Source organism: Artibeus jamaicensis, unplaced genomic scaffold (genome assembly GCF_021234435.1).
Source record: "Artibeus jamaicensis isolate MK-2021 breed Jamaican fruit bat unplaced genomic scaffold, CSHL_Jam_final contig_196, whole genome shotgun sequence".
Taxonomy (NCBI): Eukaryota; Metazoa; Chordata; class Mammalia; order Chiroptera; family Phyllostomidae; genus Artibeus; species Artibeus jamaicensis.
The window spans coordinates 5,265,155-5,292,261 of NW_026521401.1; the positions used below are offsets into that span (position 1 = coordinate 5,265,155).

General features: G+C 38.6%; 1 protein-coding gene across 6 annotated transcripts in view; it reads left to right on the plus strand.

Annotated features, from left to right (window-relative positions):
- ARHGEF12 (Rho guanine nucleotide exchange factor 12) overlaps positions 1-27,107 on the plus strand; it is a 247,618-nt gene that overhangs the window by 118,983 nt on the left and 101,528 nt on the right. For all 6 annotated transcript variants that reach the window (XM_037153636.2, XM_053672626.1, XM_037153638.2 and 3 more), the window contains one exon: positions 2,470-2,610. In XM_037153636.2, coding sequence (XP_037009531.2) covers positions 2,470-2,610 — 141 coding nt within the window. The remainder of the gene's footprint in view (positions 1-2,469; positions 2,611-27,107) is intronic.

Here is a 27,107-nt window from a genome sequence, read left to right on the forward strand (position 1 = left end):
GAACTCCTTTGTAAGTAACTGTCTCCTTTTCTCTTGCTGCTTTTAATATTCTCTCCTTACCTTTAATCTTGGGTAAGTTAATGATAATGTGCCTTGGTGTGTTCCTCTTCGAGTCCAACTTCTTTGGGACTCTCTGGACTTCTTGGAAGTCTATTTCCTTTGCAAGATTAGGGAAGTTCTCCTTCATTATTTGTTAAGGTAAGTTTTCAATTTCTTGCTCTTTCTCTTCTTCTCCTCTGGTACCTGTATGATTCAGATGTTGGAATGCTCAGGTTGTCCCGGAGAATCCTCAGCCTCTCTTCATTTTTTTGAATTCATGTTTCTTCATTCTGTTCTGGTTGGATGTTTTGTTCTTCCTTCGTTACAAATCATTGCCTTGAGTCCTGGTTTCCTTCCTGTCACTGTGTTGGTTCCCTGAATATTTTGCTTTATTTCATTTTGGGTATCTCATTTGTTTTTTTTTTCATTTTTCAAGCAAGCTCAGTGAGTTCTGTGAGTATTTTGATTATCAGGGCTTTAAAATCTCCATCAGATAGGTTGGCCATCTCCTCATTGTTTAGCTCTCTGTCTGCAGTTTTGCTCTGCTCTTTCATTTGGGCCATATTTCCTTGTCTTGGTGTACCTGTTAAGGTATAACAGGGCAGGGCCTTAGGTATTCACCTGAGCAGGGCAACCCTCCTTGCTGTGCTGTGTCACTGCCTGTTCAGGAGGGGCCAAAAGGAACAGTACAACTTGCCTGCTTGGCACTAGCCTACTTTCCAGAGAACTGTCATGTGACACTGGGAGTTTCTCCTACCATTGCAACTGCTGTAATCCACAATCAGCTTGGCGTCTGAGTTTCTCATTCAGTTAGCCCTGCCCACACTGTCAGTTGCCTAGCTGCAGGTTCTTACTGGTCTGGTTTTTCAGTTTGACTGTTTCTTTGATTCCTTGGTTGTTGGAGCTCCATGCAGTTTGATTTTCTGGCACTTCTGGTTGTTTATTGATTGTAGATTGGTTGTTATTTTCTCTTTGGTTGTGCAAGGAAGTGAAGGTTTTCTTCCTATGCTTCCATCTTGGCTGGGACTCCCCACAATAGTATTTAAGGGAGTGCTTTTGCTTTGATGGGACAAATTACTGAAAAGTATTTGGATACATGTATTTATTGTTTTGAGGTTCATCCTCCAATTATGTTTTTAAGTAGGGATATAAGGTTTTTCAGTTGGGTAGGCATTGTGCTAAGTACTTGGGTAAGCATTTTTCTAGTCTCCATAACAACCCTCTGAGATTAGATACTATGTTGTCTCTCCTACTTGTTTTACATACACACTTAAAGAAGTGATGTTTCACATACACATCAAAAGTGATGGAACTGGAATTTAAGCCGAATCTGATGAATTTCACATTTTTAATGACTGTATTTTAATAATTTTAAAATAGATTTCAATAGGCCCTGGATGGGAAGCTCAGTTGTTTAGACCATCGTCCCTGTACTCCAAGATTACAGGTTTAATTTCTGGTGAGGGCACATACAAGAATCAACCAATGAATGCATAAAAAATTGGAATAACAAATTCATGTTTCTCGCTCTCTCCCCCTCTCAGATGAATAAATAAAAATTTAAAAGATAAAAATAAAATAATAAAATATCAACAGAATTTGCTAAATAGGTATAAGTATGGAGATGATGGTCTCATAAAAAATAGCTCAGCATTTATATATCAACTAGATTTATATTCTATAATATTCAGATTTGGGATATGAAAGGCTCCTTTTACTTCATTTTAAAGCAAAATGGTTCTGGTCAGTGTGGCTCAGTTGGTTGGAGCATCATCCTTGTAAACTAAAGAGTTGCTGGTTGGATTCTTGGTCAGGGCACCTATGAGAGACAACCGATCAGTGTTTCTCTCTTACATCAGTGTTTCTCTCCCTCTTCTCTCCCTCCTTCTTCTCTCTAAAATCACTAAGTATGTCCATGGGTAAGGATACAAAAAAAAAGCAAAATAGATAAGTTGCTTGTACCATTTAAAATGAGTAAAAGCTGTTGACTTGCTATTTTTCCTCAGTTATGTCTGTAACTGAAAGCCAGATTCATAGAACTAAAAGGATGGTTTTGAGATCATCTAGCCCAATTAAAAATCATGCTGTGGTTGTGAAAACAAGGGCCTAAACTGGTTAAATGACTTACAGAAGGTCACACAGTTACAAGGTCCCTTGAGTTGCTGGTTTAGTGTACTTTCAGTTACACATTATTTATTTTTTCTTTACTTACAGTCCCATTAACTGTCTCTAATGTTACTTACATTTTATAACCACAGAATTAGTAGTTATTTATGTTTTTAACTTTCAGATCTTTAAGCATTCTTGATTGCATGAAAATGTCCAACTTTTAGTGGTCTTCTTTAGTTTGTAGTGCAACTCTATTTCTTTATGCAATCAGTAATGAAAGTTTTTTTTTATGTGTTTGTGTGTGTGTTTAATCTGTTTTAGGATGGAGCTGTAATTACTTCCTCCAAGCCGTTAGGTGACACACTAATAGTCAGTGAGTTAGAGGCAGATCCTGGTGATGGAATAGGCAAAATTGACTATGGCGGCGGAGATGTTTCTTGGCCCAGGAGTGACAATGCAAATGTAAGTGTTTATGTTTTAACCTTCTCGGGTTCTTCTTTACAGCCTCTCTCTACATTTGATGTTAAGTTACATGAGTTACAGGTGTGTTCTCTTATTACTTATCTTTTTATCATTGCCATATTTGTTGTATCAATTTGATGAGCAGAAATTCTGGACACTATTGTATATTGAGCTTTTAATTCCAGAGTTCTCTTTTTCCCTTGGACAACTATTGCCAAATGTTTCTTTAGAGGACATGGAATTTTCCAGCAGGCATCTTGTTTGAGAGTAGAAAAGTTAATAATGCCAGTGTTTTTTTACTGAACTGAAAGGCTAGCTGTTGATATCTTTAAAAGCCTGTTAATATTCTATTTCTGGTCACTCATTCTTGAATCATGGGGCACTTTGCCATTACAAAGAGAGAAGTTCTGTTAGACTTCAGTTAATAACCCATGTTTAATAACACTTTTCTTGATGAGCCCAGAACTTGTCAGATGTACATGGATACTTGTTAAAAGAAGATATTTTAAGTTGAATATGATATGGCTTCACCGTCATATAAATTCAGTGTTACTCAGCAGTCTTTTGTAAGTAGTATGCAGTGATAGGAATAATGACTTAAGAATAGATCACCCTTTAAAACATGAGGAAGATAGTCTTAACAAGTGTTTTTAAAACTGTGATTCATGAAATCAATGTAGTTGTTTGGGACCAGCATGTCAAAAAAAAAGAAGGAAATAAGAGTGCTTTACAGAATGGAGGCAAAGTAGGTGAGATCTAAATCCACTTGCTCATGCACCCAACTGGGACACTTAGTTGATCTTCCAAAAAACAAAATGAACAGCCAACAGAATCGTAGCTGGTAAGTTTAGAAGCCAGAGTACGCAGAGGACAATTGGAAACGGGCAGTAAGGAGGTTTTATAGGTGGTCAGTGAAGGTTTCCAGGCGTGGTGCCAGAAACCACAGATGCTGCAGAGACAATATCGGAGGAGAGCTGGGTCAGTGATAGCAGCCTAGAAACTCCCTCCCCTCCCAGTTGGGAAATTCCCAGACCCATTCCAGTGTAAAGTCCCTGGGTGGGGGGGCAACAAACTCATTCACAGGTGGGGGTCACTGAATCTGGGGCAACAGTTGCCAACCAGGAAAGTCCCAGAGAGTGTGTGTGTGGGGGGAGTAATCCTGGCAGCTTCTGGAGCTGGGAGAAGAGGTAGGCTGCAACTGGCTGTGAGTGAGATAGACTCTGGATTTCTAGAGAGTTAGAGTATGTAGAAAGCCAGGCACTGGCTTGCAGTGGCAGTGGCACTAACAGAGACTTTTTTTAAAAGGGGAACTGAGACACAGGTCAGGGACCTTCCATGCACAACTGGTGGGCGACGAGGAAGGAGGATTGTCAGGAGACCTCATAATTGATCAAAGGGGTACTGGTGGTTTATCAAAGCCAATGTGGAGCAACCGTGAGAAGAGAGTGTGGGCCTTACAGTGCTGTCAGGAGGTGGACTGGAAACTGGGCACATGGATTATTGAAGCACAGACTGAGTCCCTATCCTTTCTGAACCATTGGAAAGGGAAAATGGAGCCCAACCCTGCCCCACCCCCAACCCCACCATGTGTAGGACCTGAGATTCTATCAAACTAATTGGGCACACTTAACAATCAGCAAAATACAAGACAAGGTGGGAGTTGTGACTACCAGTAAGCCTGCTGGAGGGGAGAACCCTCCAACAAAGGAGCTACCAACAAGTAGCTACAACAGAAGAGCCCACACAAACAGAAGAAATGGCAACCCTAGAGCATCCAGATGAGGAGATCAAAGAGATCACACCACCGAGTCCCACAGACATAGCTGGCAAAAGAGAGTAAGAAGATAACTTCAGAGAAGTGTAGGACAACATGAAATGGAACAATATTCAAATCATAGGAATACCAGAAGGAGGAGAAATGAAGTAAGGGATAGAAAACATATTTGAAAAAATAATGAACGAAACTTCCCTGACCTGGAGAGGGGAGAAGCCATGAAAATTTAGGAAGTACAGAGGGTTCCAATCAAGATGAATCCAGGGAGGCCTATTCTAATACACATCATAATTAAAATGCCAAATTTTAAAGACAAAGAATCCTAAAAGCAGCAAGAGAGAAACAGATAATAACATACAAGGGAGCTGGGATATAGCTAGCAGGTGATATCTCACCAGAAGCACTACAAGCCAGAAGACAATGGCAAGAAATAATCCAGTAATGAAGAGCAAAGGCCTGCAACCAAGATTATTCTACAAAGCAAGGCTGTCATTTAAAATAGAATGTGAAATAAGAAGTTTCCCAGGCAAAAGCTTAAGTGATACTCCTCCACCAAACCAGCATTGCAGGACACATTGAAGGGATTTCTTTAAGAAGATGAAGACATAGAGTGAGAAAGGAACAGAGGTACAAAAGGAAAACTGGGAATGAATAAGGAGCCTTTTAGTAGTAATGTTAAATGGAAATGGATTAAATGTTCTGATCAAAAGACTAGGTTAGCTGAATGGATAAGAAAATATGACCCACATTCATGTTATCTACAACAGACCAACCTCAGAACAAAAGACCTGCACAGAGTAAAAGTGAAGGCTTGGAAAAAATATTCCAAGCAAACAGACAGGGAAGAAAAGCCAGGGTAGCAATACTTATATCAGAAAAAAATAGATTTCAAAACAAAGGCCATGAAAAGAGACAAAGGTCATTTCATAATTCTCAAGGGAAGCATACGTCAGGAAGCTATAACAATGGTAAACCTATTTTCACCCAACATAGGATCACCCCAATATATAAGGAAAATCTTGGAGAACTTCAAGAAAGATGTAGACAGCAGCGTACTCATAGTATTTGAGTATTAACACACAGCTGTTGACAATGGACAGATCTTCCAAACAAAAATCAACAAGGACATATTGGCACTGAATGACACACTAGATCACATGGGCTTAACTGATATATATGGAACCTTTCACAACAAAGAAGCAAAAATACACATTCTTTTCAGTAGCATATGAAATATTTGCAAAGGCAGATCACATGATAGTACACAAAACAAGCCTCAAGAAATTCAAGAAAATTGAAAATGTATTAAGCATTTTCTTGGATCACAATGGCTTGAACCTAGAAATCACCCTCAGGGAAAAAACTAAAAAACAGTCAAATATATCAAGACTGAATAACATGTTATTAAACAATGAAAGTGTATAAAATGAGATCATGAAAGAAATCAAAAAGTTTCTCTAAACAAATGAAAATGAACACACAACAAACCAAAACCTGTGGGACATAGAGAAGGCAGTGTTCAGAGGGAAGTTCATAGCCTTTCAGTCCTATCAAAAAGATAGAAACTTTTCAAATAAATGACCTAACCATATATCTACAAAAACTACAGGAACTACAACAAAGCCAAGAGTGAGCAAAAGGAAGGAAATAATCAAGATCAGAGTAGAATTAAATGCCATGGCGACTAAAAGACTAAAAGAACAATTCATATGATTGATGAATCCAGAAGCTGGTTCATTGAAAAGATAAGCAAAATCAAGAAGCCTTTAACTGGACTCATCAAGAAAAATAGAGAGGACCCCAATAAGTAAAATCAGAAATGAGAAAGATGAAATTACAACCAATACCACAAAAATAAAAAGTATTGTTAAGAAATTATTATGAACAACTCTATACCAAGAAATTTGAAAACCTGGGTGAAATGTACAAATTCCTAGAAACATAATCCTCCAAAACTGATTCAAGGAGAAGCAGAAACCCTGAATTGACCAATAACAACTAGTGAAATTTTAAAAAAATTTTTTATTGATTATGCTGTTACAGTTGTTCTATTCCCCCCTTCATTCCCCTCCACCCTACCCCCGTCCCCACCATTACCCCCCCTTTAGTTTATGACCATGTGTCTCAAGTTCTTTAGATTCTATATTTCCCATGCTATTCTTGCCCCCCATCTATTTTCTATCTACTGTCTATGCTACTTCTTTTCTGTACCTTCTCCCCCCTTCTCCTCCTCCCACTCCCCTGTTGCTAACCCTCCTTGAGATCTTCATTTCTATGTTTCCACTCCTGATCTAGCTGTCCTTTTAGTTTGCTTTTGTTTTAGGTGTGGTTGTTAATAACTGTGAGTTTGCTGTCCTTTCACTGTTCATGTTTCTTTAACTTCTTTTTCTTAGATAAGTCCCTTTAACGTTTCATATAATAAGGGCTTGGTGATGATGAACTCCTTGAATTTGATCTTATCTGAGAAACACTTTATCTATCCTTCCATTCTAAATGAAAGTTTTGCTGGATAAAGCAATCTTGGTTGTAGGTCTTTGGATTTCATGAGTTGGAATACCTCTTTCCAGCCCCTTCTTGCCTGTAAGGTCTCTTTTGAGAAATCCGCTGACAGTCTGATAGGGACTCCTTTGTAGGTGACTGCCCCCTTATCTCTTGCTGCTTCTAGGATTCTGCCCTTCATTTTCATCTTGGCTAATGTAATTACGATGTGCCTTGGTGTGTTCCTTCTTGGGTCCAACTTCTTTGGGACTCTGAGCTTCCTGGATATCCTGGAAGTCTATTTCCTTTGCCAAATTGGGGAAATTCTCCTTTATTATTTGTTCAAATAAGTTGTCCACTGGTGGTTGTGCCTTTCCCCCTTCTGGTACCCCTATAATTCGGATGTTGGAACGTTTAAAGATTTCCTGGAGGTTCCTAAGACTCTCCTCATTTCTTTGAATTCTTGCTTCTTGACTCTTTTCTGTTTGGCCATTATTTGCTTTCTTCTGGTCCACTCCATTGATTTGAGTCCCAGTTTCCTTTTCAATGCTATTGGTTTCCTGTGCAATTCCATTCATTTCAATTAGTTTCGCCTTCATATATTTGTCTAATTTGTGGCTATAATCAACCAGTTCTGTGAGGATCCTGATGACCAATGTTTTAAACTGTGCGTCTGAGAGTTTTGCTATTTCTTCATCCCTTAGATTTATAGGCTCTGGGGCTTTGAGGTCTTCTTGGGCCATTTTTGGTCTGTTCGCACCCTTTAAGTGTGAGGAGCGGAGCCTTGGACTCCCAGGTCTCTGGTTTGTGACGCTGTATGTGGGAGTGTGGTCAGAGCGGGGAAATGGCAGCACCCTCCACTGTTTCACGCCGCAGCGTTGGAGCAGAGCCTTAAGTGGTTATCCAGGGCCCGGCCACTCAGAGTCGCTGGGTTATGACGCTGTATGTGGAGGTGGGGTCAGAGCAGGGAAATGGCGGAGCCCTCCCTGCTGCTTGCCGTGGGGACCTGCTGGGTCCCCGTCCAATCGCCCACTCCCTCGCTTGTCTATCTGCGCACAAATGCGGGACCACAGTCAACCCGCAGCCCTGCTCCCTCGCTGTTTCTCCGTGGTTGCTCGCTTGGTCGCTCACTAGGTCCAACCCTCAGCCTGGATTTCACGCGCCTGAGTTCGTCTGACCGAGTTTTCCTATGCAACCCCACTCCACCAGCTGCTGGTTTCGCCCCTTACCAGTCAGGCTGAAGAATTTGTTGTTAACAGACTTCCGAAAAGTCCAATTTTCTGTGTTCTGGCTGTGTTTTCTGTTGCTAATATTTAGTTGTCTCTAAACTTGGTTGTGTGAGAAGGCACAGTATATCCACCTATGACTCTATCTTGGCGGAACAACAACTATTGAAATTGAAGGAATAATAAAAACACTTCCAGCACACAAAAGCCATGGACCGGACGGATTTCACTGGAGATTATTACCAAACATTTAGAGAAGAGCTAACTCCAATTCTTCTCAAACCATTGCAGAAAACCCAAGAAGATGGAATACTCCCAAACTCTTTATATGAGGCCAGTATTATCCTAATTCCATCACTAGATAAAGGCACAACAAAGAAAGGAAACTACAGGTCAATATTGCTGATGAACATAGATGCTAAAATTCTCAAAAAAAAATTTGGCAAACCACATCCAGAAACATATTAAAAATATCATATACCATGACCAAGTGGGATTCATCCAAGGGTTACATGTATAGTACAATATATACAAATCAATAAATTTAATACACCACATAAATAATACAAAAGACAAAAACCCCCATGATTAATTATCAACAGATGTTGAAAAAGCATTTGATAAGGTATATCACCCATTTATGATAAAACACTCAGCACAGTGGGAATAGAGGGAGCACACTTCTACATAATAAAGACCACATATGGGAAACCTATAGCTAACACCATACTCAACAGGCAACAACTAAAATCTTTCCCACTATGACTGAGGGCAAGATAAGGATATTCGCTTTTCCACTTCTATTGTACACAGCATTGGAAATTCTAGCCACAATGATCAGAGGAGAAAAATAAATGGATCCAAATTGGAAAGGAGGAACTAAGGCTATCACTGTTTGCAGATGATACGATAGTTTATGTAGAAAACTCTATAGCTATGTCTGATGTACATCAGTGGATTTAGTGCCAGTCTGTGATGTAAATGGTCGCTGGTTCAATTCCCAGTCAGCACACATGCCTACTTTGTTGGCTGAGTCCCCAGTAGGGTCACAGGCAACCAACCATAAATTGATGTTTCGCTCCATCTCTTTCTACCTCCCTCCCCCTCTCTCTAAAAATAAATAAATAAAATATTTTTTAAAAAAGGAAACCTTATAGACTCCACCAAAATACTACCCAATCTAAATAAAAAAAAGAATTCTATTTAGTATAGCAACCAGAAAAATGAAATACTTCAGAATAAATTTAGACAAGGAGGGCAAAAGACCAGTACTCAGAAAACTATACAACATTGAAGAAAGAAATTAAGGAAGACACAAAGAAATGGAAACATATACCATTTTTATGGATAGAAAGAATTAACATCATCGAAATGTGCATGCTACCCAAAGCAATGTATAGATTCAATGCAATCCCTATCAAAATACCAATAATATATTTCACAGTTGGAGAACATAATTTCAAAAACATTTTTTGTAAACTTTTTTTATTGATTATGCCATTACATTTGTTCTATTCCCCCCTCCATTCCCCTCCACCCTGCATACCCCGCCCTCACCATTTCCCCCTTTAGTTCATGAACACGTGTCTCAAATTCTTTAGATTCTGTATTTGCCCTACTATTCTTACCCTCCCCCCTATCTATTTTCTATCTACTGTCTATGCTACTTATTTTCTGTACCTTCTCCCCCCTTCTCCTCCTCCCACTCCCCTGTTGCTAACCCTCCTTGAGATCTTCATTTCTATGGTTCCGCTCCTGATCTAGCTGTCCTCTTAGTTTGCTTTTGTTTTAGGTGTGGTTGTTACTAACTGTGAGTTTGCTGTCCTTTCACTGTTCATCTTTTTTATCTTCTTTTTCTTAGGTAAGTCCCTTTAACATTTCATATAATAAGGGCTTGGTGATGATGAACTCCTTGAATTTGGTCTTATCTGAGAAGCACTTTATCTGTCCTTCCATTCTAAATGAAAACTTTGCTAGATAGAGCAATCTTGGTTGTAGGTCTTTGGTTTTCATGACTTGGAATACCTCTTTCCAGCCCCTTCTTGCTTGTAAGGTCTCTTTTGAGAAATCAGCTGACAGTCTGATGGGAACTCCTTTGTAGGTGACTGTCCACTTATCTCTTGCTGCTTCTAGGATTCTGTCCTTCATTTTCATCTTGGCTAATGTAATGATGATGTGCTTTGGTGTGTTTCTTCTTGGGTCCAACTTCTTTGGGACTCTCTGAGCTTCCTGGATTTCCTGGAAGTCTATTTCCTGTGCCAGAATGGGGAAGTTCTCTTTTATTATTTGTTCAAATAAGTTTTCCACTCGTGACTCTTCCCTTTCTGGTACCCCTATAATTCGAATGTTGGAACATTTAAAGATGTCCTGGAGGTTCCTAAGACTCTCCTCATTTTTTTGAATTCTTGTTTCTTCATTCTTTTCTGTTTGATCATTTTTTTCTTCCTTCTGGTCCACTCCCTTGATTTGAGTCCCAATTTTCTTTCCATTACTATTGGTTTCCTTTGTATTACCATTCATTTCAATTAGTTTAGCTTCCATATGTTTCTCTAATTTGTGACTAAAATCAACCAGTTCTGTAAGGATCCTGATAACCAGTGTTTTGAACTGTGCATCTGAAAGATCGGCTATTTCTTCATCTCTTAGATCGATCGGTTCTGGGGCTCTGAGTTGTTCTAGAGCCATTTTTGGTCTATTCGCGCTGTTAAGTAAGCGGAGCGAAGCCTTAATTGTTTACCAGGACGGGGCGACCCAGGTCGCTGGTTTGTGATGCCGTGTGTGTGGGGGGTGTGGTCAGAGAGGGAGCAATGGCGGTCCTCTCCGCTAGTCCCGTCAGTCCAGTCACACCACTCGCCCCGGGCCTGTTTATCCGATCAAAATTGTGGGAGCCTGCTGCCCCGTGCAGGCTCCCCTCCTCACTGGTTTATCCGCACGCAGATGCACGTCCCACCGCAGAAAGCCCGCTGCGCCTCTTCTCTCTGTGCTCCAGTAGCTAGCCCGCGATCTGGGCCTTCGGCTGCTCGCGCACCACCCATTCGGGGATTTTTTTCTTGCCAACCTGCTCTGCTGCTGGCTTCGCTCCTCTTACCGGTTTAGCTGAGCATTTAGTTGTCTTTGGACTCCGTGTTGTCGATTTTCTGTGTGGCTTGGTTGTGTTTATTGTTGTTAAAAATAGTTGTTCTTAGATTTGGTTGTGCACAGAGGCAAGGTGGTTCCACCTACACCTCCATCTTGGCGGAAGTCTCTCAAAAATTTATATGAAATCATAACCCTGAATGGCCTCAGCAATTTTGAGAGGGAACAACAAAGTAAGAGGGATTTCAATACCTGATATCAAAGTGTATTATAAGACAAGTGTAATCAAAACAGTCTGATACTGACATAAGAACAGACATATAGACCAGTGGAATAGATTAGAAAGCCCAGAAATGAACTTGTGTCAATATGGTCAGTTAATATTTGACAAAGGACCCAGAACATAAAATGGAGTAAAACCAGCCTCTTAAATAAATGTTGTAGTATATGTAAAAAAATGAAAGTAGACCACCAGTTTATACCATATACCAACATAAATTCAAGATGGATAGAGGACTTCCGCCAAGATGGAGGCATAGGTGGATGTGCCGTGCCTTCTCCCACAACCAAGATTAGAGAAAACTAAATATTAGCAACAGAAAACACAGCCAGAACACGGAAAATTGAACTTTTCGGAAGTCCGTTAACAACAAATTCTTCAGCCTGACCGGGCCCGAACAGACCAAGAATGGCGCAGGAGGATCTCAGAGCCCCAGAAATAAATCTAAGCGATGAAGAAATAGCAAAACTCACAGACGCACAGTTTAAAAAATTGGTGGTCAGGATCCTCACAGAACTGGTTGATTATACGGACAAATTAGACAAATATATGAAGGTGAAACTAATTGAAATGAATGGAATTGCACAGGACACCAATAGCATTGAAAAGGAAACTGGGACTCAAATCAATGGAGTGGACCAGAAGAAAGCAAATAATGGCCAAACAGAAAAGAGTCAAGAAGCAAGAATTCAAAGAAATGAGGAGAGTCTTAGGAACCTCCAGGACATCTTTAAACGCTCCAACATCCGAATTATAGGGGTACCAGAAGGGGGAAAGGCACAGCCACCAGTGGAAAACTTATTTGAACAAATAATAAAGGAGAATTTCCCCAATTTGGCAAAGGAAATAGACTTCCAGGAAATCCAGGAAGCTCAGAGAGTCCCAAAGAAGTTGGACCCAAGAAGGAACACACCAAGGCACATCGTAATTACATTAGCCAAGATTAAAATGAAGGAGAGAATCCTAGAAGCAGCAAGAGCTAAGGGGACAGTCACCTACAAAGGAGTCCCCATCAGACTGTCAGCGGATTTCTCAAAAGAGACCTTACAGGCAAGAAGGGGCTGGAAAGAAGTATTCCAAGTCATGAAATCTAAAGACCTACAACCAAGATTGCTCTATCCAGCAAAACTTTCATTTAAAATGGAAGGACAGATAAGGTGCTTCTCAGATAAGATCAAATTCAAGGAGTTCATCATCACCAAGCCCTTATTATATGAAACGTTAAAGGGACTTATCTAAGAAAAAGAAGTTAAAGAAACATGAACAGTGAAAGGACAACAAACTCACAGTTATTAACAACCACACCTAAAACAAAAGCAAACTAAAAGGACAGCTAGATCAGGAGTGGAAACATAGAAATGAAGATCTCAAGGAGGGTTAGCAACAGGGGAGTGGGAGGAGGAGAAGAGGGGAGAAGGTACAGAAAAGAAGTAGCATAGACAGTAGATAGAAAATAGATGGGGGGGGGCAAGAATAGCATGGGAAATATAGAATCTAAAGGACTTGAGACACATGGTCATAAACTAAAGGGGGGTGATGGTGGGGATGGGGGGTAGGGTGGAGGGGAATAAAGGGGGAATAGAACAACTGTAACAGCATAATCAATAAAAAAAAATTTAAAAAAAAAAAGATGGATAAAAGACTTCAGTATAAATCATGACATCATAAAAGTCCCAGAGTAAAAGTTAGGCAGAAAAGTTTCCAATATCCCACACAGGAATACTTTCACTGATACATCTTCTAGGGCAAGGGGTATAAAGGAAAGAATAAACAAATGAGACTACATCAAACTAAAAAGTTTCTGCACAGCTAAAGAAGACATTACCAAAATGGAAAGGGAACCAACCGTATGGGAGAACGTATTTGCCAATGATACTTCAGACACAGGTTTGATCTCCCAAATACACAAAGAAGTCACATGACTTCACACCAGGAAAACACAGTCCAATTCAAAAATGGGCAAAGGGCCTGAACTGATACTTCTCCAAGGAGGACATACAGACAGCCCATAGGCATATGAAAGGATGCTCAATTAGCCATTACAGAAGTGCAAATTAAAACCAAATCGTACCAGTCAGAATGACCATCATAGACAAATCAACAAACAAGTGCTGGTGAGGTTTGGAGAAAAGGGATCCCTAGCATACTTTTGGTGGGAATGCAGACTGGTGTAGCCACTATGGAAAATAGTATGGGATTTCCTCAAAAAAAATAAATATGGAACTGCCTTTTGATCTAGCAGTCCTGTTGCTGGGACTATACACTAAGAATCCTGAAACACCAATTCAAAAGAACCTATGTACCCTAGTATTCATAATAGCACAATTTATAATAGCCAAGTCCTGGAGGCAACCTAAGTGCACCATCAGTAAATGAGTGGATCAAGAAACTATGGTACATTTATACAATGGAATAGTACTCAGCAGAATAAAGGAACTCCTCCCCTTCGCTACAGCATGGATGGAACTGGAGAGCCTTATACTAAGTGAAGTGTGCTGCACAGTAAAAGACAATTACTATATGATGTCAGGTATAGGTGGAACATAATCAACAAAAGAAACAATTGAGCAAAATAGAACTAGTGATATGAAAATAAAGAAGAAAGTAAAAGTGACCATAGGGGACCAGGGAGGAGTATAATGAGGGAAAGATGTGGAAGGCACAAGCAAAGGAACACAAATAGACTATTCATAGATTAGAACATTGGGGGCGATTGACTGTGGGAGTGTAGAAATGGGATGGGGTGAGCAATGGGGAAAAAGGTAGGACAGCTGTAATTGGACAACAATAAATAAAAATTTTAGAGTTCTTTACATGTTGAAGTGGGGTTACTTCTTGTGACACTATATACACATGTTATGTATGTTTGTGAGTATGTAGAGAAGTGGGGGCCCCATAAAAACCCAGAATTATTTCCTGGAAGTCATGTACCTTGTAGTCCAGCTTCCCCCTTTAGATCAGTGTTCTAGCAACCCATCTCTATGAGTGTACTAGTAGGCACTGTGAGAGGTTGCATTCAGCTTCAGTGAATTTTTTTTGTAGACTTGAAATTCAACACATTTGCCCATTTCACGATGGGTGATTTACAGGCACACCTGCCTACACCGTGCTAAATGTTCAGTTTTTTTACCAAAAACAGCATAACCCCCATTCCCTACTCTCTCTATTTGCCAGATCTTGCCTCGAGTGACTTTATTTTGTTTTCCTGGTAGAAAAAGTCTTTAAAAGGGAACAGTTCGCTGATGTCAGAAGAGGTGAAACAAAAAACTCAGGAGCACTAAGGCATCATAATGGACAGGTTCAAAAACTGTTTTGAGCAATAGAAAAAAGTCTTGATAGGTGTGTTGTATCAAATGGAGAGTAGTTTGAAGGTGCTTGAAGTTTAAACATGTAAGAATAAATACACAATTTTTATAAGTAAATTCTGGGGTTTTGTGTCCCTATTTGTATATGTGAATATACGTATACACACATGCACAGAGGCACACCCATGTATGCTGATTAACAATGTAAAATTTCTTCCTTAAGGTTGTAGTTAGAAAAATGAAATTTTTATATGTATAAATAGTATGGCTTTATATGTATAAAGCTACTTGTTTAAGTAATCATTTTATACATGTTTTGAGGCTTAGGCCCAATGACTCAGTTCCCCATACAGAGAAATGAGGGTTTACTGTCTTATTTTTGAAAGATGATGATAGGAGTGTAATAACTGGATAGGCTAAAGATTTTAATGAAAAATTCAATTGTGACTCAAGAAAAAAATTTAATAGCTAACATTTATTGGGCATTAATACCATACGCTATAAGTGTTTTACATTCTGTAGCTTAGTTAATTATCAGAACAACCATGTGATACAGTACTGTTTTTATCATAATTTTAGAAAAGAAAAACTGAGTCCAAATGGAGTTAACTAACTAACCAAACTTACCCAGGTTGTAAGTGATGTACCTCTACCTAGGCTGAAAGCCAGCACTCTAAATATAAACAAAGGGGCTTTTGTATGAAAATGGATAACATTTTGGGAAAACAGTAAAAATTTTTCTTGTATACTAGCATCATGGAGGAAATGGCTATAGTTTCTTTTAGAAACACTGTTGAGATCAGGGCTTCAACTTGTTCTAGCAGTATTGCTTTTGGGAATACTTTTCATATTCTATTTATTTTAGTGCTACTTCTCTCAACTTTTCATGGCGTGTTTCCACCATTAGGTGGAAATTGTTTTAGGGCCCATGGGCCATCTTATATACCTTTGTGTTTCCAAAGGCTGTCAGATTGTGCAAATTTAGAACAAATGATAAAGAAAAAATGAATTTTATCTTATATTTAGAGGAATGTTAGTTACAGTAAAAATCTGTGGCTTAGATATATAACTTTATAAAATAGAGTGAGTTGGCAAGTGTACAAGCAGGGATTCCAGTGAATTAAGACTGTTTGAGATGTCATTGGTGTTTATAAAGTATTTGAACAAACAGCAAAATTAATGATTGAAAGTTTGGGCATTGTCTTGTATTCAAAAGAGAGGTACAAACAGAAACATGTCAGAATGGAAAATGAAGTGGAATAAGGAGTCAGGGAGATCTGTAAGAAAAGAACACTGCTTGACTTAATAGGAACCTAAATGTGTGTTGAATGGCTAATAAATAGTTATTATTTAGTGAATACCTGCCTTTGTTCAGCACTTAACCTAATACTTTACAGATAGTTTTTTTAGCTCTCATAATAATCTTCAAGAAGCAATATTACCATTTTATAAACTGGGAAACTGAGCCAAAATAAATAAATAAATGGATATTGTAGAGATCCAAGTGAGACTACGTGTAGACTACGATACGTACTGAACACGTAACAAAGAAGCTTAATTTCTTCATGTGTCTGTTTGACACTAAGATGTGCTACTTGTAGCTAATAGGATTCCATGTTTGTTTCAGTTGAACTGTGTTAAGATGGTAGGAACCAATAGGTGTTTTTATCTTTCAAATCAATGCTTCTAACTTTTTTCTCATTTTCTGCTCATGTTATAAAATAATCTCCCTGTGGTGTTTGTGATATTACCATCATTGTAAAATTCCCTCCTTTTGTTTGCTTGAAAGATGATTTTAAAAAATACCCACATACCCAGTTCTCACAAGATAAGCTACTGTGAAAAGTAGAGACTAGCATAATGGTTTTCCCAGCCTCAGCAATCATCAGCAGGTGTTAGATTTGTCTGTAACCCCCATTCCTCACTCACTAATACTGGAGTATTTTAAAGTAAAATCCAATACATTATTTCTTTTTTTTTTTAAGATTTTATTTATTTTTATACAGAGGGCAAGGAAAAGAGAAATGGGGAGAAAAATCAATGTGTGGTTCCCTGTCACTTGTCCTCACCAGGACCTGGCCTGCAACCCAGTCATGTGCCATGACTGGGAATGGAACCCATGACCCTTTGCTTTGCAGGCCTACAATTAAACTTCTGAGTCACACTAGCCAGGGCCCAACACATTATTTCATTAATACACAACTTAAAGAGAAAAAAAACTTAAAAATTTAGCCATATTACCATAATCAAGTCTTTAGAATTAATGTCTTTTTTAAAAACTGTTACTCATTTATTTTGTTCTTCTTCAAGCACAGTTGCTCCACTCTTCCCTACTCCACCCACCTCCAACTCCCACCCTCAATTCTATTCCCCTTTGATACATGTTCCTTTTTTAAAACATATATTTTATTGATTATGCTATTACAGTTGTCCCATTTTTTTCTCCCCTTTATTCCCCTTCACCCTGTACCCCCCCTCCCACCATCGTTCCTCCACCTTAGTTCATGTCCATGGGTTGTACATATAAAATTGTTTGGCTTCTCCATTTCCCATATTATTATTAACCTTCCCATGTCTATTTTGAGCCTACCATTTATGCTTTTTATTCCCTGTACCTTTTTCTCCCATTCTCCCATCTCCCCCTCCTGGCCGATACTCCTCCATGTGATCTCTATTTGTGAATCTATTCCTGTTGTAGTTGTTGTTTAGTTCCTTTTTGGTTTTTTAGGTTCAGTTGTTGATAGTTGTGAGTTTATAGTCATTTTACTGTTCATATTTTTTATCTTCAATTTCTTAGATAAGATCCATTAATATTTCATATAATAAGGGCTTGATGATGATGAACTCCTTAAACCTGACTTTATCTGGGAAGCACTTGATCTGCCCTTTCATTCTAAATGATAGTTTTGCTTGATATACTAACTATTCTTGTAGATAGGTCCTTGCCTTTCATGACTTGGAATACTTCTTTCCAGCCCGTTCTTGCCTGCAAGGTCTCTTTTAAGCAATTAGCTGATAGTCTTCTGGGAACTCCTTTGTAGGTAACTGTCTCCTTTTCTCTTGCTGCTTTTAAGATTCTCTCCTTATCTTTAATTTTGGGTAATGTAAATATGATATGCCTTGGTGTGTGCTTTCTTGGGTCCAACTTCTTTGGGACTCTTCTAAGCTTACTGGTCTTCCTAGAAGTCTGTTTCCTTTGCCAGATTGGGAAAATTCTTCTTCATTATCTTTTCAAATAAATTTTCAGTTTCTTGCTCTCCCTCTTCTCCTTTTGGTACCCCTGTGATTCGGATGTTGGAACTTTTAATGTTGTCCTGGAGGTTCCTTATCCTCTCGTCATTATTATTATTATTATTTTTTTGGATTCTTGTTTCTTCATTCTGTTCTGGTTGAATGTTTATTTCTTCCTTCTATTCCAAACTGTCGATTTGAGTCCCAGTTTCCTCCCTTCACTGTTGGCTCCCTATGGGTTTTCCTTTATTTCACTTTTCATAGCCTTAATTTTTCCTATATTTTTCAACCAACACTCAACTATTTCTGTGAGCATACTGATTACCAGTGTTTTGAACTGTGCATCTGACAGGTTGTCTATCTCTTTGCCACTTAGTTGTATTTTTTCTGGAGCTTCGATCTGTTCTTTTACTTGGCCAATTTTTTTTTTTTGTCTGGGTGCACCTGTAGTAGGGGTGGAGCCTTAGTTATTCACCGGGGCATGGCAACCCATGTGGCTGTGTTGTGGCGCTGTATGTAGCGGAGGGGTTCAAGAGGAAAAATGCTGGTTGCTCAGCTCTGGGCAGGCTTTCAGTCATTTCTTCTACAACCCACAGGCAAATTGGGCCCTTTTGGTGCTGATTCTGGGCTGGATGGTTGTGTGTACATTCTAGGACCCTGGCCAGGCTCTCTACAGTGAACTCTTCTGAGAGGCTGGGACTTCTCCTGCCACTTCAACCTCCAGAGCTGTTTTAGTCAGAGGTTTTGAGGATTTATTTACCCCCACTGGAACCTTGGGTTGAGAGGTCTGTCTCACTTCCCACTTGTTCCTTCTGGTTTATCCACACACAAATGTGGAAATGCCCATATTGCCAATTCTACTTTGCTCCAAGTCCTCTCCACCCCACCTCCCCAACTCAGGCCCTTCTACCAGTCTGGCTGAATGTTTCTTCTTTAACTCCTTAGTTGTCAGACTTCCATACACTTTGATTTTCTGACAGTTCTGGTTATTTTTTGTTTTTAAATTGTCCTCTTTTTGGTTGTGTGAGGAGGGAAAGTGTACGTACCTATGCCTCCATCTTGGTCAGATGTCATTTTGTTCCTATACATGTACCTTGACGACCCTTCCCTTTCTATTCCTCGTTATCCCCCTCCCCATTGCCCTCTGCTTACTGTTAATTTGTTCTTTACTTCAGTGTTTCTTGTTCTGTTTTTAGCATTTCTTTGTTTTGTTCCTTAGGTTCCACTAATAGGTGGGATCATATGGTGTTTGCCTTTCACTGCCTAGCTTATTTCACTTAGCATAGTGTTCTTTATTTCCATCCACGCTGTCCTGAAAGGTACGAGTGTCCTCATTCTCTCCTGCATAGTATTCCATTCTGTAAATGGGCCACAATTTTTTGATCATCTCATTTACTAAGGGGCACTTGGGTTGCTTATAGCAATTGGCTATTGTAAATTGTGCTGCTATGAATATGAGGGCACATAGGTTCTTGTAATTTGTGACTCTATGAACATTGGAGTACATAGGTTCTTTTGAATTGGTGTTTCAGTACTCTTAGGTTATAATCCCGGCAGTAGAATTGCTCGACCAAAAGACAGTTCCATTTTTAGTTTTCTGAGGAAATTCCACAGTGTTTTCCATAGTGGCTACACCAGTTTTCATTCCCACCAACAGTGTACTAGGGTTCTCTTTTCTTCTCAACCTTGCCAGCACTTATTGTTTATTGATTTTTTATGGTGACTGCCTCCCACCACCTCAACCCCCATAGGTTTTTTATTCTGACCAGTGTGAAGTGGTAGCTCCTTGTGGTTTTAATTTGTATATCTCTAATGGCTAGTGATACAGATCATCCTTTCATGAGCCTTGGTGGCCTCTGTATATCCTCCCTGGAGAAGTGTTTGTTCAGGTCCTTTGCCAATTTTCTTATGGGTTTTTTGTCTTCCTGGAGTGGAGTTTTGTGAGTTCTTTGTATATATTTGAGATCAAACCCTTGTCTGAGCTATCATTGGCAAATATATTTTCCCATAAGATTGGTTCCCTTCATTTTGCTGATGTTTTTTTAAGTCATTCAGAAGCTTTTTATTTTGATGAAGTCTCATTTGTTTATTTTTTCCTTTTTTAAAAAGTTTTTTTTATGGATAATGATATTATAGTTTTCTCAATTTTTCCCTCTTTCTCCTTTGCCCTGCCCCCCTAACTCTCCAGCATCTCCTCCTTTGTTCATGTCCATGGGTTGTACATATAAATTCTTTGAGTTCTTTGTTTCCTATACCATTTTTGATCTTTCCCCATCTATTTTATGCCTACTAATTATCCTTCTTCTTCCCTGTACTTCCCCCCCATTCCTCCCTTTCCCCTCCCCACTGAAATCTCTCCATGTGATGTCGATTTCTCTGTTCTAGTTGGTTAGTTTTTGTTTTCATTGTTTTTTTCTTTTAGGTTCATTTGATAGTTATGAGTATTTTTGTCATTTTACTGTTCATAGTTTTTTATCTTCTTCAATTTCTTAGATAAGTCTTTTTAATATTTCATATAATAAGGGCTTGGTGAAGATGAACTCCTTTAACTTGACCTTATCTGGGAAGCACTTGATCTGCCCTTCCATTCCAAATGAAAGTTTTGCTGGACAGAGTAATCTTGGATGTAGGTTCTTGGCTTTCATAACTTCAAATACTTCTTTTCCAGCCCCTTCTTGCCTGCAAGGTTTCTTTTGAGTAATCAGCTGATAGCCTAATGGGAACTCCTTTGTAAGTAACTGTCTCCTTTTCTCTTGCTGCTTTTAATATTCTCTCCTTACCTTTAATCTTGGGTAAGTTAATGATAATGTGCCTTGGTGTGTTCCTCTTCGAGTCCAACTTCTTTGGGACTCTCTGGACTTCTTGGAAGTCTATTTCCTTTGCAAGATTAGGGAAGTTCTCCTTCATTATTTGTTAAGGTAAGTTTTCAATTTCTTGCTCTTTCTCTTCTTCTCCTTCTGGTACCTGTATGATTCAGATGTTGGAATGCTCAGGTTGTCCCGGAGAATCCTCAGCCTCTCTTCATTTTTTTGAATTCATGTTTCTTCATTCTGTTCTGGTTGGATGTTTTGTTCTTCCTTCGTTACAAATCATTGCCTTGAGTCCTGGTTTCCTTCCTGTCACTGTGTTGGTTCCCTGAATATTTTGCTTTATTTCATTTTGGGTATCTCATTTGTTTTTTTTCATTTTTCAAGCAAGCTCAGTGAGTTCTGTGAGTATTTTGATTATCAGGGCTTTAAAATCTCCATCAGATAGGTTGGCCATCTCCTCATTGTTTAGCTCTCTGTCTGCAGTTTTGCTCTGCTCTTTCATTTGGGCCATATTTCCTTGTCTTGGTGTACCTGTTAAGGTATAACAGGGCAGGGCCTTAGGTATTCACCTGAGCAGGGCAACCCTCCTTGCTGTGCTGTGTCACTGCCTGTTCAGGAGGGGCCAAAAGGAACAGTACAACTTGCCTGCTTGGCACTAGCCTACTTTCCAGAGAACTGTCATGTGACACTGGGAGTTTCTCCTACCATTGCAACTGCTGTAATCCACAGTCAGCTCAGAGTCTCAGTTTCGCCTCCAGCCAGCCCCACCTATGTGGTTTGGAGCTAGGATGAAGTGTTTCTGAGCTGGCCCTGCCAGCTTGATCGGCAGCTTCACTGTTCTTTTTCTGAGCGGGCTTGGCCTGTTTGGTTTGTCACCTTGCCCCAGTTTTTGTGAGCCAGCCCCGCCTGCACGGTCTTACTGGTCTGGTTGCTCTAGTTGATTTTTTCTTTGATGTGTTGGTTGTCAGAGTTCTATGTAGTTTGATTTTCTGGCACTTTTGTTTGTTTATTGATTTTAAATTGGTTGTTATCCTCATTTTGGTTTTGTGAGGAAGCGAAAGGATTCTACCTACACCTCCATCTTGGACAGAACTCTCTTTTTGCCTTTTAGTCCATTGCTCTATGGTACATATCAATGAAAATATTGCTGTGTGGAATATCAGATTTTTCTGCCTATGTTCTCCTCTGGGACTTTTATGAGGTTGCAATTTATGTTGAAGTCTTTTGACTTCACTTTGGATTATTTTGGTGTATGGTGTAAGTTGGTGGTCAAGTTTTATTTTTTTTGCATGTAGCTGTCAAGATTTCCCAAAAGCATTTGTTGAAGAGGCTATTTTTACTTCATTTTATGCTTCTCCCTCCTTTGTCGAATATTAATTCTCTTCATAGAGACTTGGGCTTATTTCTGGGATCTTTGTTCTGTCCCATTGGTCTATATGTCTTTTCTTATGCAAGAACCACAATATTTTGATTACTTTGGCACACAATATAGTTTGCCTCCTACTTTGTTCTTCTTTCTCAAAATTACTGCAGCTATTCAGGGTCCTTTTTGGTTTATATAAATGTTTGAATTGTTTATTCTATACCTGTGAAATACGTTATTGGTGTTTTAATAGGGATTGTGTTGAATCTATTAATTTCTTAGAGTAATATGGACATTTCGATTATGTTAATTCTTCCAATTCATGAACATTATATGCTTCCATTTGTTTGTGTCTTCCCTGATTTCTTTTCTCAGTGTGTGTAGTTTTCTGAGTATAGGTCTTTTACCCCTTTGGTTAAGTTTATTCCTAGGTACGTCATTTTTCTTGTTGCTATACCAAATGGGATTTTTTTCCTGATTTCTGTTTCTGATGTTTCCTTTTTGGTATCAAAAATGCCTTCAATTTCTGAATATTGACTTTGTATTTTGTTGGCTTGCCCGATTCACTTAGTAGGTCACGTATTTTTTTGTTGGAGTCTGTGGGGTTTTCTGTGCACACTATCATGTCATGTGTAAGGAATGACAATTTTTCTTTCTTTCCAATTTAGATGCCGTTTATTTATTTTTCTTGTTTGATCACTGTGGCCAGGACTTTCAATACTATATTGAATAGAATGCTGAAAGTGAACATCCTTGTCTTTTTCCTGATCTTCATGGGAAAGCTTTTAGTTTTTGCCTGTTCAGTATGATGTTGTCTTTAGCTTTTTTGTATATGGCCTTTATTATGTTTAGGTATGCTCCCTCTGCTCTCCTACAACAAATAAATGCTGTATCTTATCAAATGCTTTTTCTACATCTATTGATATGATCATGTGATTTTTGTTTCTTTTTTTTAATACTTTTATTGATTTGCAAATATTGTAACATTTTTGTATCCTCAGGATGAATCCCACTTGATCGTGGTGTATGATCTTTTTAACATATTGCTGGATGCAGTTTGCCAAAATTTTGTTTAGAATTTTAGCAGGTATTTTGATCAGTGATACTGGGCTGTAGTTTTCTTTCTTTGTTGTATCTTTACCTGGTTTTGGGATTTGATGATGCTGGCTTCATTAAAAGAATTTGGGATTCTTCCCTCTACTTGGACTTTTTAAATGATCTGAGAAGGATGGGTGTTTGATCATCCTCAAATATTTTATAAACTTCTCTTGTGAAACCATCTGGGCTTTAGTGTGATAAGAGTTTTGTGATTAGTGCTCTGTTTCACCAGCTGTTAATAGTATGTTCAGGCTTTCTTCCTGACTCCGTTTTGGAAGGTTATGGGTTTGGTTTTTTTTGGATTTTGTCCATTTCTCCCAGATTTTCAAGTTTTGGGCATATAGTCATTTGTGGTAATTTCTTACTACCCTTTGTATCTGTGTGGTATCAGTTACAATCTTTTTCTTTAATTTCTGTTCTTCTTATTTGGGTCCTTTTTGTTTCTTTTGTGATGAGTCTGCCTAACAGCTTGTTGTTTTTTGTTTATCTTTTCAAAGAACCAGCTCCTATATTTATTGATCCTTTCAATTATTCTTTTTGTGTCTATGTTATTTAATTCTGCTCTGATCTTTGTTATTTCTTTCCTTCTACTTACTCTGAGCTTTGTTTGTCGTTGCTCCATCAGTTTTTGTAGATGCAGGGTTAGGGTGGTTTTTTTTTTTTTAATGTTTCTGTCTTTTTTATGTAGGCCTGTATCACTATGAACTTCCCTTGTAGGGTTGTCTTCGCTGTGTTCCATAAATTTCAGACTGTTGTGTTTTCATTTTCGTTTGTTTGCAGAACCTTTTTGATTTCTTTCTTGATCTCATTGTTAACCCTTTCATTGTTTAATATCACATTATTCAATGTCCACGAGTTTGAATGCTTTTGAGTTTTTCCTTGAGATTGGTGTCTGGTATCAGGCCCTTGTCCAAGGAAATGTTTTATATGATTTCAAAATTTTTTGCATTTGTTGAGGTTGGTTTTGTGTCCTATTCTGTGCTTTATCTTTGAAAATATCCCATGTGCATTTGAAAAGAATGTGTATTTTGCTTGTTTGGGATGAAGGGCTCTATATCAGTTAAGTCCATTTGATCTACGGCTTTGTTCAATGCCACAATATCTTTGTTGATATTTTGTTTGGAAGATCTGTCCATTTTTGAGGCAGGGTGATATAATCCTCTAGTTATAAGTATGTTTCTCTACATCTTTCTTGAGGTCCTCCAATATTTTCCTTATATAATTGGGTGCTCCTATGTTGGGTGCATATATGTTTATAATGTTTATGTGTTATTGACTAATTATTCCCTGGAGTATTATGAACTGTCCTTCAGTGTCTCTTTTCATGGCCTTTGTTTTGTCCGATACAAGTATTGCTACACCAGCTTTTGTTTTCTGTCCATTTGTTTGGAATATTTTTCTCCAACCCTTCACTTTCTGTCTGTATAGGTCTTTTGTTCTGAGATGGGTCTCTTGTAGGCAGCATATGTGTGGGTCATGTTTTCTTATTCACTCAGCTCCCCAGTGTCTTTTGATGGAGCATTTAAGCCATTTACATTTAAGGTTATTATTGATAGGTACTTACTTATTTTCCCCTCTTTGTACCTGTGTTCCCCTTTCTCTCACTTTTTTTTTCCTCTCACTCTTTTCTTAGCTCAGTTCCTGTAGCATGTCTTGCAGTGCTGGTTTGGTGGAGGTGTACTCTTTCAGCCTTCCTTTGTGTGTGACACTCCTTATTTCACCTTATATTTTAATTGAGAGCTTTGCTGGGTAGAGTAGTCTTGATTGCAGGCCTTTGCTTTTTATTACTTGGAATATTTTTTTCCATTGCCTTTTGGCTTATAGTGTCTCTATTGAGAAATCAGCTGTTAGCCTAATGGGAGCTCCCTTGTATGTTACTTCCCGTTTCTCCCTTGTTGCTTTTACAATTCTGCCTTTGTCTTTAAAACTTGGCATTGTAATTATAATGTGTCTTGGAATAGGCCTGTTTGGGTTCACCGTGATGGAGACCCTCTGTGCTTTGTAAACTTACCTGGGTTTTTCCACTCTCCAGGTTTCAAGAAGTTTTCTTTCAGTTTTTCAAATAGATTTTCTGTTGTTCCTCTTCTTCTCCTTCTGGTATTGCTATGATTCAAATGTTGTGTTTCATGTTGTCTTGTAGTTCCCTTAAGCTGTCATCATTTTTTTTGTTGTTTTCTTTTTTGTGCAGCTGCTCTATCTGGGTGTCCATTTCTATTTTGTCTTGTGTCTTGGTAATTCTGTCCTTTGCTTCATCCAGCTTCCTTTGTCATTCCTTCAAGTGTATTTTTTATTTCCGAAGTTGCATTCTTTATTTCTTGTTTTATTTCTATTTCCTTATTCCTACTGTTGTAGTTGTCACTCAGTTCCTTGTAATTGTCTGTAATTTCCATGAGCATCCTCATCACCATTCTTTTGAATTCTGTATCTAATAGTTTGCTTGCCTCCATTTCATTTAGGTCTTTTACTGAAGATTCTGACATGGATTTTGATTTTCCATTCTTTCTTAGTCTCCCTATTTTAGGTGACTCTTTTTGTTTGTTTCTGTGATTCCCAATGCTCTGCTTTGCCAGCTGTCTTCTTAAGGTGAACTTCTATGGTAGGAGATCTGTGCAACTCGGTGGTATGGTCTTTTTGAGTTCCTTGTGTGAATTCTCTTTGGTTGCCTTTTTTTATTGTTTGTGTGTGCTCTCTTCTTGTACTTGTGCTGTATCTATTGGTGGCTCCTTTGTGGGTTCCCCCTCCAGTGTGTTTACTGGTATTCTCAGCTTCCACCTTGTCTTTTATGCTATTGTACAGATGTTGGTTAAAAAAGCAGTGTTACCAGGCAGTCAGACCTACACCAGGACAAAGAATGGGTACCACAGAGGTACCACATCAGCATTCTCAATCACAGTTCAACTAATATTAATAAAGGTGAAAAGAGGTTGTGGATATTATAAGATATGACAAGGGTCAAATGAGACTGCTTAAAGATGGGGAAATTGTTATGTGGTAAGAGGGAGGAGAATTGATAAGTGTTAGGATACAATGGAGGTGAAGAAAGGGAGATAACAAAATTTACGTGAGTAATACACAAAAGGGTAATGGGAACTTGATATTGAAGTTTGAAGTAAAATTGAAAAGGTACTAGAACATCAGGAGCAAAATTGCAGAAAAATCACAGCAGGGTCAATAACAATGACAGTTGAATGAAGTTAAATGAAGGTGGATTGGGACAAAGAATATTGTAGAAAAGTAAAAAGTGAATATGAGATGTCTACAATAAAAAAATTTGCTTTGAGAGGATGGGGGAACCAAACTAATAAGAATAAGGAGTAAAGCTCGGGTTGAGAGAAAGGAAAAAGAAAAAAAGAGAGAAAACAATGAAATAAAATTTTTACTCAACTGACCAGGGGTAGGAAGAGGGCAAAATGGAGTAAGACAGTAGGAAAGTATTGTGTGGCATTTGAAGTACAAACAAGTAGTGGACAAATAGGAGTTCCTTTGGAGAAGTATAGCAATAACCATGATATTTTGCTCTACTAGCCACTGTTTATGAAAGGTGAAGAAATAAGACTCTCATTAGAAGGGAAAAAGAATGTGAGTCGTGTTAAGAAAGTAAAGTGCTTATGTGAGTTTATATGAAGGAGAAATAGTGAGAGTAAGGGATAGAAACTTGGAATAGTGTGAGAGAAAGTTAAACACAACAGTAATAAAGTTCAGGAAGATGGTGAAATGGATTAAGATCAGGGACGAGTGCTGTGTGGGATTTGGTATAACAATAATATAAGAAATATATAATCTAAATAAAAGGTAAAAGACAAGAATAGTTCCCTTGGAATATGAGTGTTACTTGGAATATGAGTGAAATGAAAGAA